The sequence below is a fragment of the Stenella coeruleoalba genome, assembly GCF_951394435.1.
Source record: "Stenella coeruleoalba genome assembly, chromosome: 3".
NCBI lineage: Eukaryota > Metazoa > Chordata > Mammalia > Artiodactyla > Delphinidae > Stenella > Stenella coeruleoalba.
The window spans coordinates 132,461,302-132,478,523 of NC_137148.1; the positions used below are offsets into that span (position 1 = coordinate 132,461,302).

The 17,222-nt window shown below is 48.4% G+C and overlaps 1 protein-coding gene across 2 annotated transcripts in view; it reads left to right on the plus strand.

Moving 5' to 3' along the window:
* Positions 1-17,222, plus strand: part of CYFIP2 (cytoplasmic FMR1 interacting protein 2) — a 113,459-nt gene that overhangs the window by 9,345 nt on the left and 86,892 nt on the right. The window contains exons 4-11 of one of the 2 annotated variants that reach the window (XM_079916544.1): positions 1,134-1,315; positions 3,145-3,241; positions 4,530-4,658; positions 7,199-7,303; positions 9,429-9,520; positions 11,338-11,455; positions 13,875-13,994; positions 14,524-14,649. In XM_079916544.1, the coding sequence (XP_079772670.1) occupies positions 1,134-1,315; positions 3,145-3,241; positions 4,530-4,658; positions 7,199-7,303; positions 9,429-9,520; positions 11,338-11,455; positions 13,875-13,994; positions 14,524-14,649 (969 nt within the window). Of the gene's footprint in view, positions 1-1,032; positions 1,316-3,144; positions 3,242-4,529; positions 4,659-7,198; positions 7,304-9,428; positions 9,521-11,337; positions 11,456-13,874; positions 13,995-14,523; positions 14,650-17,222 lie in introns of both variants that reach the window. The other variant, XM_079916545.1, reaches the window with a different exon arrangement.

Consider the following 17,222-nt stretch of genomic DNA (forward strand, 5'->3'; position numbering starts at 1 on the left):
GGGTTCTGTCGCATTCTGACTGTGTTCTGTTAGTTATTTCAGACCTCTGACAACTTCAGTTTTCTTACCTTGGAAAGAATGCCTATTTCACAGATTTTCTCTAGGGATAAATAAGGTCTGCTTGTAAAGTGCCCTGTTTGTAGAGCCCTCCTTACAGAGCAGGTTTAACAAAGGGCAGCTGCTGTTATTAGCGTCATGCACCTGCTCTCGAGGAACCTAAAATCTCTTCGGGAAGGCAGGTTCAAGAGAGAACAGCTACCCCAAAACTAAGTGTGTGCTAAACTGAGGGCCTCCTGACAGGAGGTATTTAGAGAAGGGAGGAGCTGAGACAATCTAGAGCTGTGCTGTCCAGTAGCCACATACGGCTATCTACATGAATTAAAGTTAAATAAAATTTAAAATGCAGATCCTCCATTGCACTCGCCTTTTCAAGTATTCAGTATCCACATATGATGAGTGGCTGTTGTATTGGACAGAGCAGGTTTGGAACATGTCCATCATCCCAGAAAGCTGTGTTAGACTCTGGAAGGAGAAAGCGTGGCTTGATCTGGTCTTTGAAGGCCTCCCTATCTCCTTTCCTTGCTTTATTTTTCTCCATAGCACCTATCACATTCTAATAGAGAGAATTTGTTTATTTTGTTTTCTGTCAGCCATCACTAGAATATGAGCTCCTTCTGGTAGAGACTTTTTCTTCCGTTTTGTTCCCTGCTTTACACCAGGGCCAAGAATGGTGCCTGGCACGTGGAAGATGCTCAGTAAACACCCGTTTATTGGATGAATGGACCTCTTTCTCTGAGCATCCTTCTCACTCTCCATCTCTGCCCCCTTATTGTCTGGTGCCTGCACTGTCCTAGGTCTTGGGATACGCACATGAACAAGACAGTGTTTTCCTAGCAAGGGCGTGGTGAATGAATTCATTGGTTTGACTCACTTGGGGGCAGGTTCTGGGCTTCCCTCTAGAAATCAGCTTAGTATTTCAGCACACCTCTGAGAAAGACCTCTGGGCAGATTTGCCTTTCTCTAAATGTCCAGGCTCTGACTAGGGCCCCAGGGGAGGCTCGACCTCACCAGAGAGTGCAGTGAGGCACCCCACCAGGCCGCCGCATCCTGACCCGCTGCCCCTCTGCGTGCAGCGCAAGGCCATCGAACGCTTCTGCAGTGAGGTGAAACGGCTGTGCCACGCTGAGCGGAGGAAAGACTTTGTCTCCGAGGCCTACCTCCTGACCCTGGGCAAGTTCATCAACATGTTCGCAGTCTTGGACGAGCTGAAGAACATGAAGTGCAGCGTCAAGAACGATCACTCTGCCTACAAGAGGTCAGGGCCCCTCCCCCTCCCCCATCTTCCTGGGCCGCTGGCCAGTGGCCAGTGGGAGGAAGAGGACAGAGCCCTTCTAAGAGCCTCCTTCTCGGAACCAAGCTAGCCAGTCCACAGACACAGTGGGGTTGGGGGCCTGCCTCTGTTTCTGCAGGTTAAGGAATAAGGTGCAGAGCTGAGTTTTGGAGAACTGGGTCTTGGCAGGGTTTTCTGTCTCAAGGTGGAATCAAATCCTCGTTTGCCCCACCTGTGGAGCAGCAGCATTTTCTGCGTCCCATGCAGTCTGAGATTATATTGTGATTAATATAATCATCAAATGGTCACAGGAGTCATTCTCTGCAAGGATCAGAAAGCTAGTTCAAACTGCTTATGTAGAAGAAGAAACTGCGTTGGCTCCCAGGACAGAAAAGTCCTGGTCAGCTTGATCCAGGTACTCAGGTGATATTGTTGGTCTGGTTCCCTCTACCTCTCAGCTCAGCTTTCCTCAGTATCAGCTCATTCTCAGGCAGGCTCATGCCCTGTGTGGCCTCCAGCAGCTGTAAGCGTCCCGCCAGCCAATGTAGCGACCCCAGCTCCTAAGGATGGAAAGAATACTCCTCCTTGCAAATACTTTTGCAGAAGCCCCAAGGAGGGTTGTCATTGCTCCAGCTTGGGTCATGTGCTGATCCCTCCATCAGACGCTATACTATGTATGTGTGTGTTGGGGTGGTGCTGATGGGAGGGGTGCTCGTCCTTGGGGTCAGTTGGAGGTCAGTGTCAGCTCACAAGAAAGAAGGACTGAGGGAGGCGGAGGGGTCCGTCCTCTCCAGAAATTTGGATACAGCCACCCAAAAGTGGGGGAGGGCAGGCGAAAGCAGCCAATATACTTTGTGTTGGTTGAGGCTCAGATATGCTCCAATGTGTCTGTACACATCTCTTGGGAAGGATTTTCTGTGTCACTGCTGAGGAGGGCCCCCCTCCGGAGCCACATCCTCCCAGGGCTCCATGGTAACTGGAGAAAACATACCTCACCGTTTTATCCTCCTGAGTGACTTGAAACCTGGGAGTACCTAGAAGACAGAGCCCCATTCAGAAATGGCAATTTTACAAAGATTCCATAGGCAGCTAGCTCATGGTACAGTATCTTCCCCACAAATTCTCCCCAGATATGGCCAACTACTTCCATCATGGTCACAGCCGACATGCTCTGTGGACCGGCTAGGGTCACGAACAAGACCTTGTCTGTGTTCCATGGTCCATCGTGACACGGGCTGCATCACCTCCACCTCCAGGTCAGGCTAGAGAAGTCCCAGTGCTGTGGTTTTCTCCCTTTAAGTCCCGCTGTGTTCCCCACACCCATCATCCCTTCACCTGTAATCCCGTCAGGTTAAATAGACTTTGGTTTTCCATACAATGTTTAGAAACATTGAGGTTTTCCTACAAATAACATAATACGCAATGAAAACAAAACATCCTGCTGCCTGCGACTCTTCTCCGTGACTTACCGTGCAGTTTCACTGGAGGTCACTGTGAGGCACAGGGATGCCCGTTTCGCTCTGTCCTACCACAAGCTGGTTGACGGGATGCTAGCTGCCCTTAAACTTTCCTGGTCTTTGAGCTTCAGCGCGTTCTTGCCTCCTAATTTCAGATACCCTTATTACAAGGGTGCAGACACCTCCTAATGAAATGACTCCAGAACACGCTCTCCTTTGATGTTAGAGTCACTTGTGATGTTCAGAGCCCCTTAACCTCAGGGACAGTGTATCCGGGTTAGCTGAGAAGTGGGGCCCATGAGGCCCGGCTGAGGCCGGCTGTGCTTGAGCGTCCCTCTCTGCAACACCCCGTCCCAGGGCGGCACAGTTCCTGAGGAAGATGGCGGACCCCCAGTCTATCCAGGAGTCACAGAACCTGTCCATGTTCCTGGCCAACCACAACAGGATCACCCAGGTGACGGCAAACCCATGTTAGTCCTGGCCTGGCATCCCGTGACGCAGGCCAGGGCCTGGAGGTTGGGGCGGGGGGCCCACGAGCAGAGGAGCTCTGTCCAGATCATCCGTCCCCTTTGCCCTACTCAGGCTTTCAGCTGCAGACTTACGTCTCCCCTCCCAACCACAGATGGCCCTTTTCACCCTCTCCGGAGTTTGTTCTCTGAAAACCTTCTAGCCAGTGTTCTGCCTCTGCATCGGTGTAGATTGAGAGCTTGGGTTCTGGAGTTAGACCGCCTTGTTTTCTCATCCTAGACGCTCCACTGACCCACTGTGAGGCCTCGGGCAAGGTCTAAGCCTCAGTTTCCTCGACTGTAAAATGGGGCTGTTGTTTTGCCACTCATAGGACAGTGGTGAGAAATAAATGAGATACTATGTAAAAAGCCCTTAACGTGTAGAGCCTGATAGACAAGGACATAAAAAGGCGTAGTCATAGTTGCTGCCGCCGCGTTGCCAGGGTATTCCCACGCAGCTGTGGCTCTCACGCTCTGCCTGACTTAAAATAACCTGTCTTGTGCATCTGTCAATTCAACCTAAACAGGCACCAGCAGGAATGTCAGCAGGACCCAGGCCTGAACTTGAGAGGGGCCTTCAATCTTCAAAGGATTTCCGGGCTAAAATCTTTCTCAGGGCTTCACTGGGCCTTCCCTGCTCTGTGTTACCTGCAGAAGGCTCCTCAGTGTTGAGGCTTCAGGTTTTTTCCCGGGGACCCAGCCCCACGCCTGAGCCCCATGCACACCCTGCCGTGGGCCAGTGTGTCCCTTTAGAGACAAGGGGCCTGGGGTGGAGACCTCAGGCCTTCTTGTACAGGAAATGTCTTTGTACTGCTGTGTCCTGCCAGGAGGGAGACACCTGCTGGCCCAGCTCTCCTCCACTGGGCTTGGTCTTCCCACCATCATCTGAGAAGACGTCTTGGGCTCAGTCCACACTGTCAAAACTAAGCTGAGATTACCACGGGCCTAGCTGAACTGCTTTCAGCTCAGCCCAATAAAGCACTTTCTAACCATCAGAACTGCCGGGAAATACAATGGAAGGCCCCAAGGGGAGCAGGTCCCTGCCATGGGGGATGTGCAGGAACTCTGACCAACCACTGTGGGCACGTTGAGGAGAGGCTGCAGGCTCCCCTCCACCTGGGGCAGTCAGTGAGGCCGGGCACTGTCCCAGGGCCCAGCGGTGGCCCATCCTGGGTGGTGTGTGTGTGAGGATGCAGGACAGTGGCTAACCGGGTGGGGGGGGGCACTGCTGTTTAGTGTCTCCACCAGCAACTGGAAGTGATCCCAGGCTATGAGGAGCTGCTGGCCGACATTGTCAACATCTGTGTGGATTACTACGAGAACAAGATGTATCTGACCCCCAGTGAGAAGCACATGCTCCTCAAGGTACAGCTCCCTTGGTCACACACCCCAGGGCCTGGGCTTGCCCTGTCACCTCCTTCTTATTTAAAATCATTTGTTTTTAATATTTCTTTCTTCTTACTTAAGCACTGATACAGATCTTACTGCATATAGTGTTTTGTAACCTGTTATTTGCCTTGAATATGTCATATACACCTTTCCAGACATCATTAAGGCTCTTTCTACAATGTGATTTTTTTTCTTTTCTTTTCTTTTTTTTTTTTCTTTCGGTACGCGGGCCTCTCACTGCTGTGGCCTCTCCCATTGCGGAGCACAGGCTCCGGACGTGCAGACTCAGCGGCCATGGCTCATGGGCCCAGCCGCTCCGCGGCATGTGGGATCTTCCCGGACCTGGGCACGAACCTGTGTCCCCTGCATCGGCAGGCGGACTCTCAACCACTGTGCCACCAGGGAAGCCAGTACAATGTGATTTTTTAATGGCTGCCAAGTATTCCATTGTATGGGGACATTGTTATTTAACAGATCCCCTGTGGTTGGATATTTGTTTGCTAAACTGCATTGAAACTCTGTAGAACACCTTCGTGTCCATACTCTTGTTAAGCCAGACATCCTGGAGGAGAAAACTGCCAACTCAAGGGGAAGGCAGAATCTTCAAACTTTTGCTGTATTTTGCCAAATGGGTCACATTTGTTTCATCAGTTTACAAGTTTCATTTTTTAATTGCCAAGTAATTTTTATTATTGTAGAAAATCTGGACTATACAGAAAAGCATTAAAAAATTGAATGTCTTACAATCTTTCCATCCAGAGATAACACTTTTAGCATTTTGATGTATATCTTTCTCGTTTTTTCTGTGCTGATATATTTTCATCTGTATGTAATTTACATATGCAATTTACATAAATTTTGTGCACGTGTAATTTTTATCCCACTTCATTAAATGCATTTGGAAGATTATGCAGCCCTTAAATAATGTTATATGGATGAGCTTTAATTTCTTTAGCCATTATTCTATCGTTAGCTGCTTAGATTATTTCTAATTTCCCTCTGACAACAATAGCCCGGAAATGAATAATCTTCTCCATATTCATATGCATCACCCCTTTTGATTCGCTTTTCCCCAGAACCTCCCCTTTCAAAATTCCAATGCTGGTTTGACTTTTTTTTCCTCTCCCTGTCGCCTCCTGCTATTTCAAGAATCCCAGCCCTGTTGGTGTTCCCTTCTTAACATTTCCATAACATCTCGAAGAAGCTTGCAGGACAGTGTGGCTTTGTGTCTTGTTCACTCTGGCTTGCTCTGCACAGTCAGAAATCCAGAGAACTCACCCAGAGCTCAGCAGTCTCTCTCACCCCCAGTGCTATGCCTGGGCAATTACCATAGCTCTGCCCAGAATTGCTGCTTCCACTAAGTAGGTTGCTAAACCCCAGTCCACCAAGCATCCTTAGATGCTGCCATCAGATTCTCAGGCCCTTCTTTTCTCTTGCCTGCTTTTAATCCTCCCACGCCTCAGCTTCCCAACCTTCTTCCCTCTCAGTTCTCTGCCTCCTCAACCTGGACTCCTGCACTGCTCAGTCTCTGCAGTTTGTTAGTGAACTCAGATGCCACCAGGGAGCGCCTTCTGCCTTAAATGGAAAAGTCTGGTGCACACCCTGCGGAACTGCAAAATGCAAACGCCCATCCTCTAGTCCACTCCCGTAGGTGTCAGACGTGACTTATCCCCAGTCACATAGCAATTGTGTGCTGAGGGAAGCTGCTTTCAACCTAGGTATTCAGGCCTCCTCAGGCTTGCTGTACATTTGACAAAAAGAGCAAAAGAAGCCAGCATTCAGGAAAGTATTATATGGACTGGAATGTCAAGAATCAGCCCGTCGACCTGCTTATAGGGCATTGTCAGGCAAAAATGTGGTCTTTTTGTTAATGAAGTCACCAATGAGATTCCTTGGGAATCTTTGTTGTAGTTTCCTTGGAGAAAGGGGTGAATAGTTTCACATCCATTTACCATCTAGTGAGTATTCGTCAAGTGCCTGCGATGTGCTGGGGCCCAGGGATGCAGCGACAGCACCACTCAGTCCTTCCTCTCAAGAAGGATCTAAGTGCCCACATGTTGTTGTCAGATCCCGGTTCAGATCCTGTCTCTGCAGCTTACTAGCTGTGTGACCTTGGCAAGCTGTCTAACCTCTCTGTGTCTCCAATTCCTCGTCCGTAGAATAAGGTTATTGTGTAGAACTTGACTCATAAGATTGTTGTGAGAATGAAGGATGACGCCTGCTAAATCCCAAAGCACAGACTCTGGCCCATGGGGGAGGACTCAAGAAGTGGCCGCCATGGTAATATATGAAAGAGTCCTCTGCATTTCTTCACAGAAATCAAATTTCTGGTTGAAAGTAGACCTATGGGTCTCTTCCCCCCCCCACCTTTTTTTTTTTTGAAGACACATGGGTTTTTGTCACACAGTGTGTCACTACAGGGGATGTGAACACAGACACAGATCTGCTGTTTTTGGTTTTTTGAAACTTTTCCAGTGGATGTGACTGGCTTCTGGCTCTGCCTCTTCTCACTCTAGGTCATGGGTTTTGGTCTCTACCTGATGGATGGAAATGTCAGTAACATTTACAAACTGGATGCCAAGAAGAGGATCAACCTCAGCAAAATCGATAAGTTCTTTAAGGTCAGCACCTGGGGCTGGGGTTGGGCAGGGGGCCAAGGGGTGATCTCTCTGGGGAAAGGAATGAAATGAACCAGCAAGTAGTGGGGCTTGTTGACTGAACTGTAGCTTTAAAGACCCCAAGAGGAGGCGAATAGAATGTTAGGGCCTCCAGCTGCCCTGGGTAGAGGAAGCTACACTATAGAAGGCATGTGCCTGAGTCTCAGGATTCAGCTGGGATTCGGCCGGGAGGCCTTGTGATTCTTTCCGCATACTGCTTTTTCCCTTTTCTGAAATCCCTTGCCATCTAAAGAAAGAGGTGCGTCCCAGAAGACAGAGCCTGCTTTAATTTTCAGTATATATTAGAGCCCACAGAAGCAGGAGGAATAAAGACTGGATTTTACATTGATTCACATTCGCAAACGCACAGCCTCTCCTGGCCCACCAGAGGCCCCTCACTCTCCGTGCCTCTGGGCAGAATGCCTCATCAGCGTCCAGCCGACACTCAGTCCATCCCAGTGCCTCAGAGATTTGATCTTCTGCCCCAAATCTTTAACAATAAAACCTTGTGGTTTGCCTTTGAGGTTTTCGCAAAGGGGTTTTCTCCTGTGGAAGTGAATTCCATGATGTCGGTGTATTCTAGCATCAGGCATTTCAGGCCTGGAGTGGAGCCTCTGAGGTCAGGCACGGGAAAACCAGGCTTCAGTTAAAAGTGGAATCCCTCAAAGGTGTGGCCAAGCCTGCGTCCCACTGACTCTTGGAGGTTAAGAGGGAAATAAGTCACCCAAAGGCATCCTGTGGCTGGGCTTGGCTTCTTTTTGAAGCTGAAACTTTGACTTTTCTCTGGAACTGCCCATAGTGAAAACAGAGCTCATCTTGGGAGAACTGGCCAAATCTGCCTCTGCCTTAAATCCGCATGAATGAGATGAGGGTGGAGTGGAAGACCGCAATCTCGCCTCACAAAGACCTGGGTTTTAGTCTCGCTCTGCCATTTCATAGCTGGGTGACATTGGGAAAGTCACAGAACTTCTCTGAAACTGAGTTCCCTCGCTTGAAAAACAGCAATGCTAAGGGTGTCTACTTTATGGGGTTCCCTTGAGGATTCAGTGGGCTCACATAGGTCAGTCAAAGCCCTGGGTTATAATCCCAGCTCCTTAGCTTCTAGGAGTGATTGAAAACAGTCACTTCAGCTGTCAAAGCTTCAGTTTATCCATCTGTTAAATGGGAATGATACTAGTACTGACCTCACCCAGTTATTCTGTGGATTGAAATACTGTTTTCTGATTTGCTTAATAGACTATTTTTTAGAGCAGTTTTAGGTTCACAGCAAAATTGAGCAGAATGAACAGGGATTTCCCGTATACCCCTTGCCTCCACTCATACACAACCTCCCCCATTGTCAAAACTCCCCAGCAGAGGAGTACATTTGTCCATGAACCTACATTGTTGGCACATCATTATCACCCAAAGTCCGTGGTTTGCAGTAGGGGTAACTCTTGGCATTGTGCATTCTGTAAGTTTTGACAAATGTATAAAGATCTATATCCACCATTATGGTATCATACAGAATAGTTTCACTGCCCTAGAAACCCTCTGGTTTTGAAGGGCTTGGCACAGTGCCTAGTGCCTAAGAAGCAGACAGAAAATACCAGCCTCCTCGCCATTACTCCTGGTCTTCGGATGGGAATCGTCTGCCCTTTGGTGTTAGGTGTTAAAGGTTTCAATCACTTCACGTTGTGGAGTTTCTCAAGAAGGTCATGCCCAGCCAGTGGCATCTGGGCACCCACTCGCAGAGCTCAAAGCAGCGAGGATCCTCGAATCCAAGGAAAGTTAGAGCAGAAAAGACCCTGCCCTGGGAGGCAGACCATCTGGTCCTCATTCTTCATCTGTTCTGCCTGCTGGGTAACCTTAGACAAGTCACTTTGCCTCTCTGGGCTCAGTTGCTGGAACATAGGGATGGTTGGAGGCACGGGAGGACCTCTCCTCTGGCTGGGGCTCTTTGTGGTTCCAGGGTCACATAGTAGCATCTTTGGAAGCAGAAACTGGGGGTCATCCCAGAGGCACACACGGAGGCCTGTCTCCCCCGGCAGAAGGCAGCCACCTGGCCCCTCCCTCCGTGTCTCACGCACTGTATTTGCTTCCTTTGCAGCAGCTGCAGGTGGTGCCCCTTTTCGGCGACATGCAGATAGAGCTGGCCAGATACATTAAGACCAGTGCTCACTATGAAGAGAACAAGTCCAAGTGAGTGCCTGCCGTAATGTCTCTCGGCTCCCCCGAGGATGCCCAGCCCGGGCAGGGGGCCGAGGGGCCACTTCAGCCCCTCCCCCCTCCCCAGAGCCCTGGGCAGGTGGATTCTGTCCAATCACTGGCGCCTGGCAGAGGGGAGCAGTGGATGGTGCTCTGAGCCCTTTTGCACCTGCCCTTTGCTGCCAGGGTTCAAAAGTGCTCAGAGCACAGCCCCGCCCCTTCTCTGTTCCCGTGGTGGCCCACACCGCCTGCAGGGGAACGGCAGGAGTCCTCCTTCCCCTGCGAAGGGGGAGGAGTGACCGGCCCTCAGTGGTCAGGCAGAGCGAGATGGCCTTGTTCTTCATCACACTGGTTCTCTCTTCAGGTTTTGTGTCCATGCTGTAAGTATGCCATGGAGGGTATTGTTCCAACGGTTCCAACTGTGAAGCGGGTTGATGACCTCTCCTTATGTTGTTTTATAAACCACCACTCTAGGTGATCTGAGCTAAGATCTGGGGTGTCAGCGCCTCGTGGAAGTTGGGGGACATTCGGCTACAGTCTTGGCCACCCCTTTGATCTCTGACCTTGTTAAGGAGGTTTCTGCCTGCATTTCCATACAGAGTGGGGCCGACCATCCTTTAGTCAGGGGTGAGGGTATTAGGGCCTTAAAAGTATGTAACTGGAGTGTCCTTGAACTCCACCAGCTTTGAGCCACAGCAGGTGAGTCTTGCCAGGGAAAGCCGGTTTAAGTCTTTTCATAACCCGGTGGGTGCTGGTGTATGAGGAGGTCTTTCAGGAGAAGCATGGAGTCCTGAATGCTGAACTCATTTCTTCACTTTTCCCTGCGTGAATTCTCGGCCACCTGAGGTTGGCTGGGAGTGGTGATGTGACCAGGATGGTGGTCAGAGGTTCAAGTGATGGTGTCCCCATCCCTACACAAGGACCTCAGAAGGAAAGTCATGCCAAAGTATAGGCATGAGGAAGTCTGTCACCATTCTGAGTAGTCTCTGGAGCGCCCTTTCAGAGCTCCTTTTGAAATAGTAAATTCTCTCCACAACGCATATCTGCTTTGTTTGGTGTCCATGCTAATCTGTCCACTGGGTCACCCGGCACCAGATGGCAGAGGACAGTGAACGGGGTTGTCTTTTTTTCTCTTGGGGAAGGAGAGTGAAGATTCTTATTCATTCATTTCCTCCCCAATTTAGGATGTTCTCCCAAAGATCTCTTTCAAAAAAGTTGAGGAAAGAGTTGAGGAGAAAGAAGAGAGGAAGGGGGAGAAGATGAGAAAGAGAGACTTTCAGAATGGCTGTGGTTTTCCTCTCCATAGAGAGCTTCCGTGTTGCCAGCTCGCTGTTGAAAAAGAGGCACAATCCCTTTAGTTTCCCCAGTCCCGCCCATAGGCCCCCTCCAACGACAGCTTCAACCACAGGACGTAGTGCTGCCGGGGTCAGTAGATAGGTTTGGGAGGTTGCCCACCTTGCTTTTTCTTTGCTTGGATTCCAGTTCTTTGCAGCCCTAGAGAGGCTGCAAGTCCCTCCCCGCTCACGTGACTGGTAAGTACTGTGGACACCCGTTATCTGGAAAAGCCTGCGATTGGGTCTTAGAGGAGGCCAGCCCCAAGCAGGAGGAGAAAAGGCTGTTCCGTTCAGCCTGCAGTCCCCACAGCGGGATTTAGCAGGCACTCTTGCTGGTAGCTGGGACACCTCTTGGTCCACCCAGGGGAGCCGGCCACGTTGGCCAAGCACCAGGAGCAACTAGTGAATGGAAGGAGCCTGCCCCACCCAGGTGCCTAAGGCCAGGACCCACTCTGACCCCCCTGATTTTCTGCCCAGGTGGACGTGCACCCAGAGCAGCATCAGCCCCCAGTACAATATCTGCGAGCAGATGGTTCAGATCCGGGATGACCACATCCGCTTTATCTCCGAACTCGCTCGCTACAGCAACAGTGAGGTGAGTTCGCTCTGGCTGCTGGGATGGAGGCCCGTGTGGGCCCAGGGTGGGGAGGGGTGAGGACCGGCCAGAAGAGAGGTGAGATCATGGAGAGTGGAGGAGTAAGGGAATACACACTGGTGGCATGGATTTTAGAGCCAGATGGAACTGGGTGTGATTCTAGTTCTGCTGCTGACCTTCACAAGTTATTCAACGTCCCTGAGCCTCAGTTTCCTCATCTGCAAAATGGAGCTAATAGTATCTGGAAAGGTTCATTGAGAGGATTAAACAATATGATGCATGGAAGATGCATTGTGCCTAGCAACTAGTAACAGCCCAGTAATCGTTAGTCTGTGCATGATCTAAACCGTCTCCACCCTGGATGGCAAGAGAAACAAAGTTCTGAACAATCATGGTGATAACACCATCTAAATATTTTTAAACTACAATTATAAATAATCATTGTAATAGGCCAGAAAATACAGTTAGCAGCAAAATAAGGTCACAAAAATCTCCTGTGATGATCCCACTAATTACATTTTTACTGGCACTGGATTTTTCTTTTCTTCCTTTTTTTTTTGTAGGGAAGCATGATCGGTGCACAAACCTCAGGAAAAATACAGATAGGCAGAAGGAGGGAAAATCAGTCATGTAAAATCCTTCCACCCAGAACAACTATGATTAGCATTTGGATGTATATATCCTTCTGGATCTCTTTCTGTATAAACCCTTCTAATGAATATATATGTTGGTTTAATAAATATAGGTCTCCAAATTTGAATTCCCTTATTACCTGGAGCTCCTGGAAGACTCTGCACTACCACGCATGTGCCCACTGGCTCCACCATGTGGCCAATGGCCATAGTTACGCTTTCCAAAACCCAAACTAGGGAAATGTCTTTGATCCAAGGGCATCATATTTGAAATGAGAACAGCCAGATAAATGCAGGTGGTGTGGTCATTAGATGAGTGGCCCACATTCTCAAGAGGGCTTCTGGTGGACATGGACTAGGGTCAAGCCCAAACCTTTGACTTCCTTAACTGTATGTGACAATGAACTGAACATAAGCTATGGGAATAATTTAAGTGCTGGGGACCCCTTCATTCCTTGTCCAGTTTTGGTATGATCTGAGAATGAGTCTGGCTCAAAGCTATTTTTAGAATTATACAGCTTATACATGTGTATGTACAGACCACTCTCAGTATTCACAGCAGTTATATTCTATAAAGTGGCCGTCAACACTAAATCAGGGAGTACTGAACCATCACTCTTTGAGAAAATACAGGGGTAGGTTCCTGTGAGCTTCCGATCACAGTGTTTCCATCAGCTGGTTTTTAATATATAACCTTATTTTACATGTGCTTCTGCTTAAAGACGCCTTATATAATATATATTGTTGATTTGTTGGCGTTAAATCACAGCCAACAACACTATAATTCATGCCTGAGCAAAGCTTATCTAAAATACATATTTTCTCCATAATGCCCATCACAGCCTCCTTTCTCATAGGGGCATAGACAGAGCATCAGCCCTGTGCTTGGGGGCCATTTAAAATAATGAAATCACCATTAAAAAGTATAAGAATGAGGAAAATGGGGCACTAAATAGACCAGGAACGGGACACTTGTGTACAGTAGGAGCCGAAACAAGAGCAGAGAGTTGCCTTGTTCAGCCTCAGCTGGGAACATGACTCAAATTTTTTCCCACTCTGCACACGTCTGAATCTGACCATGAAAGCACTGCAAGGATTGATCTTGAGGTTACAGATAAATTTTAGTGAATAGGGAAATTCACAGATACAGAATCCACAAATAATGAGGACTGGCTCTATATGTATATCTATACACATACACATACACATATATACACATATATCTATGCATACGCACAGTATACATACATACAGTATTTCACGGTGGAATATTACATGTTCAAATAGATGTTTATCTTCACCAGTGCTTTTCAGTCCGTGAGTCATTTCTAATTGAGTTGTGAAATCAATTTAGTTGCTTTCTAATTAGCATTTTGTTATGAAATGGAATAAAAAATCAGAGGAAATCTCAAGTATTGAGCATAAAGTTGTTTCGTGAAAACTGTTCATGCCTATATTGAATACCTCTAAGTAGGTACGTGTTCCTGAGTTAGTAGACAGTATGCACTTCCTACTGTATATCGCAGACCCAAAAGTCTGAAAGGTGCTGTGCTGCAGTCAACCAGGGTCGTTGTGAGTGGGCGCCTGGCGTCACACCACCTGAATTTGAACCCTCAATCATTTACAAGGCATGTGGCCTTTAGCAAGGCATTTGTCTGAGCCTCAGTTTATCTGTCAAGGGGTATAATAACAGCACCTCCCTTGCAGTGTTCTTGGGGGAATCAGTGAAATAAGGTAGAAAAGTGCCAGGTGCGTCGACAGTGAGGGTGACAGCTGATGTTCCCCAGGTGGTGACGGGCTCCGGGCTGGACAGCCAGAAGTCGGACGAGGAGTACCGCGAACTCTTTGACCTGGCCCTGCGGGGCCTGCAGCTCTTGTCCAAGTGGAGCGCCCACGTCATGGAGGTGGTAGGTGTCGCAGGGCAGAGGGTCTGCCCCTTCCCGGCCCCCTCCATCCTGAACTCTCTGTTCACTTGGAATCTGTCTGCGCCTGCCTCTCTCTGGCACTCTATTTTTTAAACAGCTTTATCAAGATATAATTCACACACCACACCATTCACCCATTTAAAATGTAAATTTGTTAATTTTTAGTATATTGCCAGTGCCGGGCAGCCGCAGTCAAATTTAGAACATTTTCATCACCTCAAGAAGAACCCGGTACAATCACCCCCTATTCCCTATCCCTGCAGCCCTAAGCAGTCTCCTTCTGTCTCTATGGAGTTCCCTATTTTGGCTGTTTCCTATGAGTAGAATCGTATCATATGTGGTTTTTGTGTCTGGCTTCTTTTACTTCACATGTTCAAGATCCCTCCATTGTAGCACAGATCAGTACTGCATTGCCTTTTATGACTGAGTGATAGTCCGTCGTGTGGACTCACCCAATTTGGTTGATTCATTCACCTGCTGATGGACGCGTGGGTCTCTCCTCTCACCCCAGTACTCCTGGAAGCTCGTTCACCCCACGGACAAGTTCTGCAACAAGGACTGCCCGGGCACGGCCGAGGAGTATGAGCGAGCCACCCGCTACAACTACACCAGTGAGGAGAAGTTTGCCTTCGTCGAGGTGGGTGCTGACTCCCTGCTTCTCCTCACCCCCCCCCACCCCCGAGGCTGCTCCGTGTCAGCAGCCGTAGGGCTTCCTGGAGGGGTGCTGGGCCGGGCGGCAGCCATGGACCTCCTGTGCATGCACTTCCCTGCCCCCTCCTCCCACCCGAATTCATCTCTGCCCCAAGTTGTTCTTTCAGAAGCGGTGAGAAATGCATTCTGTTCTTAGAATCCCAAAGAAAGAGGCACTCTATTAGACCAAACAGCAGGGACAAAACACGTGGCCAAAAGAGATATAACAAATGCCCAGACTGAGGAGTGGTTGGAGAACTTCAGATCGAAACTAAGATGAGGTAGAATGCTGACCAGTCAGGATAGTAAAGATCTAGTAGATTGGTGATGTCTGTTGCTGGTTGAAGTGGGATGTAGACCTTCTCAGGCCAGTCCACATTTTACAGGCTTTCTATGAGGGCAAGCTGATCATCTGTATTCGGATTTTTAACGGGCATACCGTTTGGCACATATATATCTCAGGGAAATAAGCCAACGGTGCCGAGACATATATAACAGACATTTATTGCCGTATTGTTTATAATGCCAAAATATGTGAAACAACTGAAATGTCCTTCAGTACGGACCAGGTAAAATAAATAAAGGTACAGCTATATCATTGAATACTATGCAGCTACTAAAATGGATGTACTGACATGAAAAGATATACACCGTATATTGTTAAGTTAAAAAAGAAACAGGTTAAAGGGCAGCATGTAAAATGATGCCATTTCTACCAAAATTAATATACTTTTGCACATTTGCTCAAAATGAAAGGACATAAGTGTATATGTTTATATATACCAAACCATTTACAGTAGTAATTTCTAAAGGGAGGATTCTACTTCCTGCTTTATAACCTTCTGATTTGGTTTTTTTGTTTGTCTGATTACAAAAAGATATGTCTGTGAGGGTGACGGAGCTCATTCTTGCTGGGTTATGAGTGACAGCTTCCTCTTTCATGACTCTCTGAAACCTAGAAGTCAGAGACCTGGATGCTGCCCCCGGACCCTTCATCTCTCTGAGCCTCAGCCTCTTTATCTATAAGATGGAGCTGATTATCTTTACCCACTTCCATCCCAGCATTATTGTTGAAAATCAAAGAGTCATTACCAGAGATAATGATGTAGATGAGCAGTGAAGGCTATAAAGCGTCATACACATTAGGGGTTAGAGTTGCTCTTTAGCTGATCTCCAGGCTGTACTTTAAAGAACTGAGGCTCAGTGGGGTCATTTCAGGCAGGTACGTGTTCCTGAGTTAGTAGACAGTATACAATTCCTACTGTAAATCACAGACCCAAAAGTCTGAAAGGTGCTGTGCTGCAGTCAACCAGGGTCGTTGTGAGTGGGCCCCGGGCGTCACACCACCTGAATTTGAACCCTCGATCTATTACAAGGCATGTGGCCTTTAGGAAGGCACTTGTCTGAGCCTCAGTGTATCTGTCAAGGGGTATAATAATAGCACCTCCCTTGCAGTGTTCTTGGGGGAATCAGTGAAATAAGGTAGAAAAGTGCCAGGTGCGTCGACAGTGAGGGTGACAGCTGATGTTCCCCAGGTGGTGACGGGCTCCAGGCTGCACAGCCAGAAGTCGGATGAGGAGTACCGTGAGTTTAAAATGTAAATTCATTAAGTTTTAGTATATCGCCAGTGCTGGGCAGCTGCAGTCAAATTTAGAACATTTTCACCACCTCAAGAAGAACCCGGTACAGTCACCCCCTATTCCCTATCCCTGCAGCCCTAAGCAGTCTCCTTCTGTCTCTATGGAGTTCCCTATTTTGGCTGTTTCCTATAAGGAGAATCGTATCATATGTGGTTTTTGTGTCTGGCTTCTTCATGTTTTCAAGGTCCCTCCATTGTAGCACAAATCAGTACTGCATTTCCTTTTTTTTTTTTTTTTTTTTTTTTGCGGTACGTGGGCCTCTCACTGCTGTGGCCTTTCCCGTTGCGGAGCACAGGCTCTGGACACGCAGGCTTAGTGGCCATGGCTCACGGGCCCAGCCACTCTGTGGCATGTGGGATCTTCCCGGACTGGGGCACGAACCCGCATCCCCTGCATCGGCAGGCGGACTCCCAACCACTGCGCCACCAGGGAAGCCTGCATTCCCTTTTATGACTGAGTGATAGTCCGTTGCGTGGACTCACCCCATTTGGTTGATGTGTTCACCCGCTGATGGTCGTGTGGGTCTCTCCTCTCTCCCCAGACAGATTGTAATCACACTTGGCATTGAGCTGAGTGGTCCTGACCTCCTAGCACTTCCATTGCAAATAGTCAGCCTGGAAGACAGTTGCCCAGTCATCACTGGGCGAGAAAGTCCTCCTCAAGCCTATTTATATAAAATGAGACTTTCAGTCAAAGAGGACATACAACTTTGTAAAACTGTTTATACCTTTCTTTCTTTAATAAAAGCAATACGTAGGCACCATAGGTAGTTTAGGAAATGCTCCTCTCAACCCCACTCCTACACTCACCTTCCCACAGTCTCAGAAAATCATCCAACTACAACCACCAGTGGCATTTTCTGTATTTCCTTCTAGTCCTT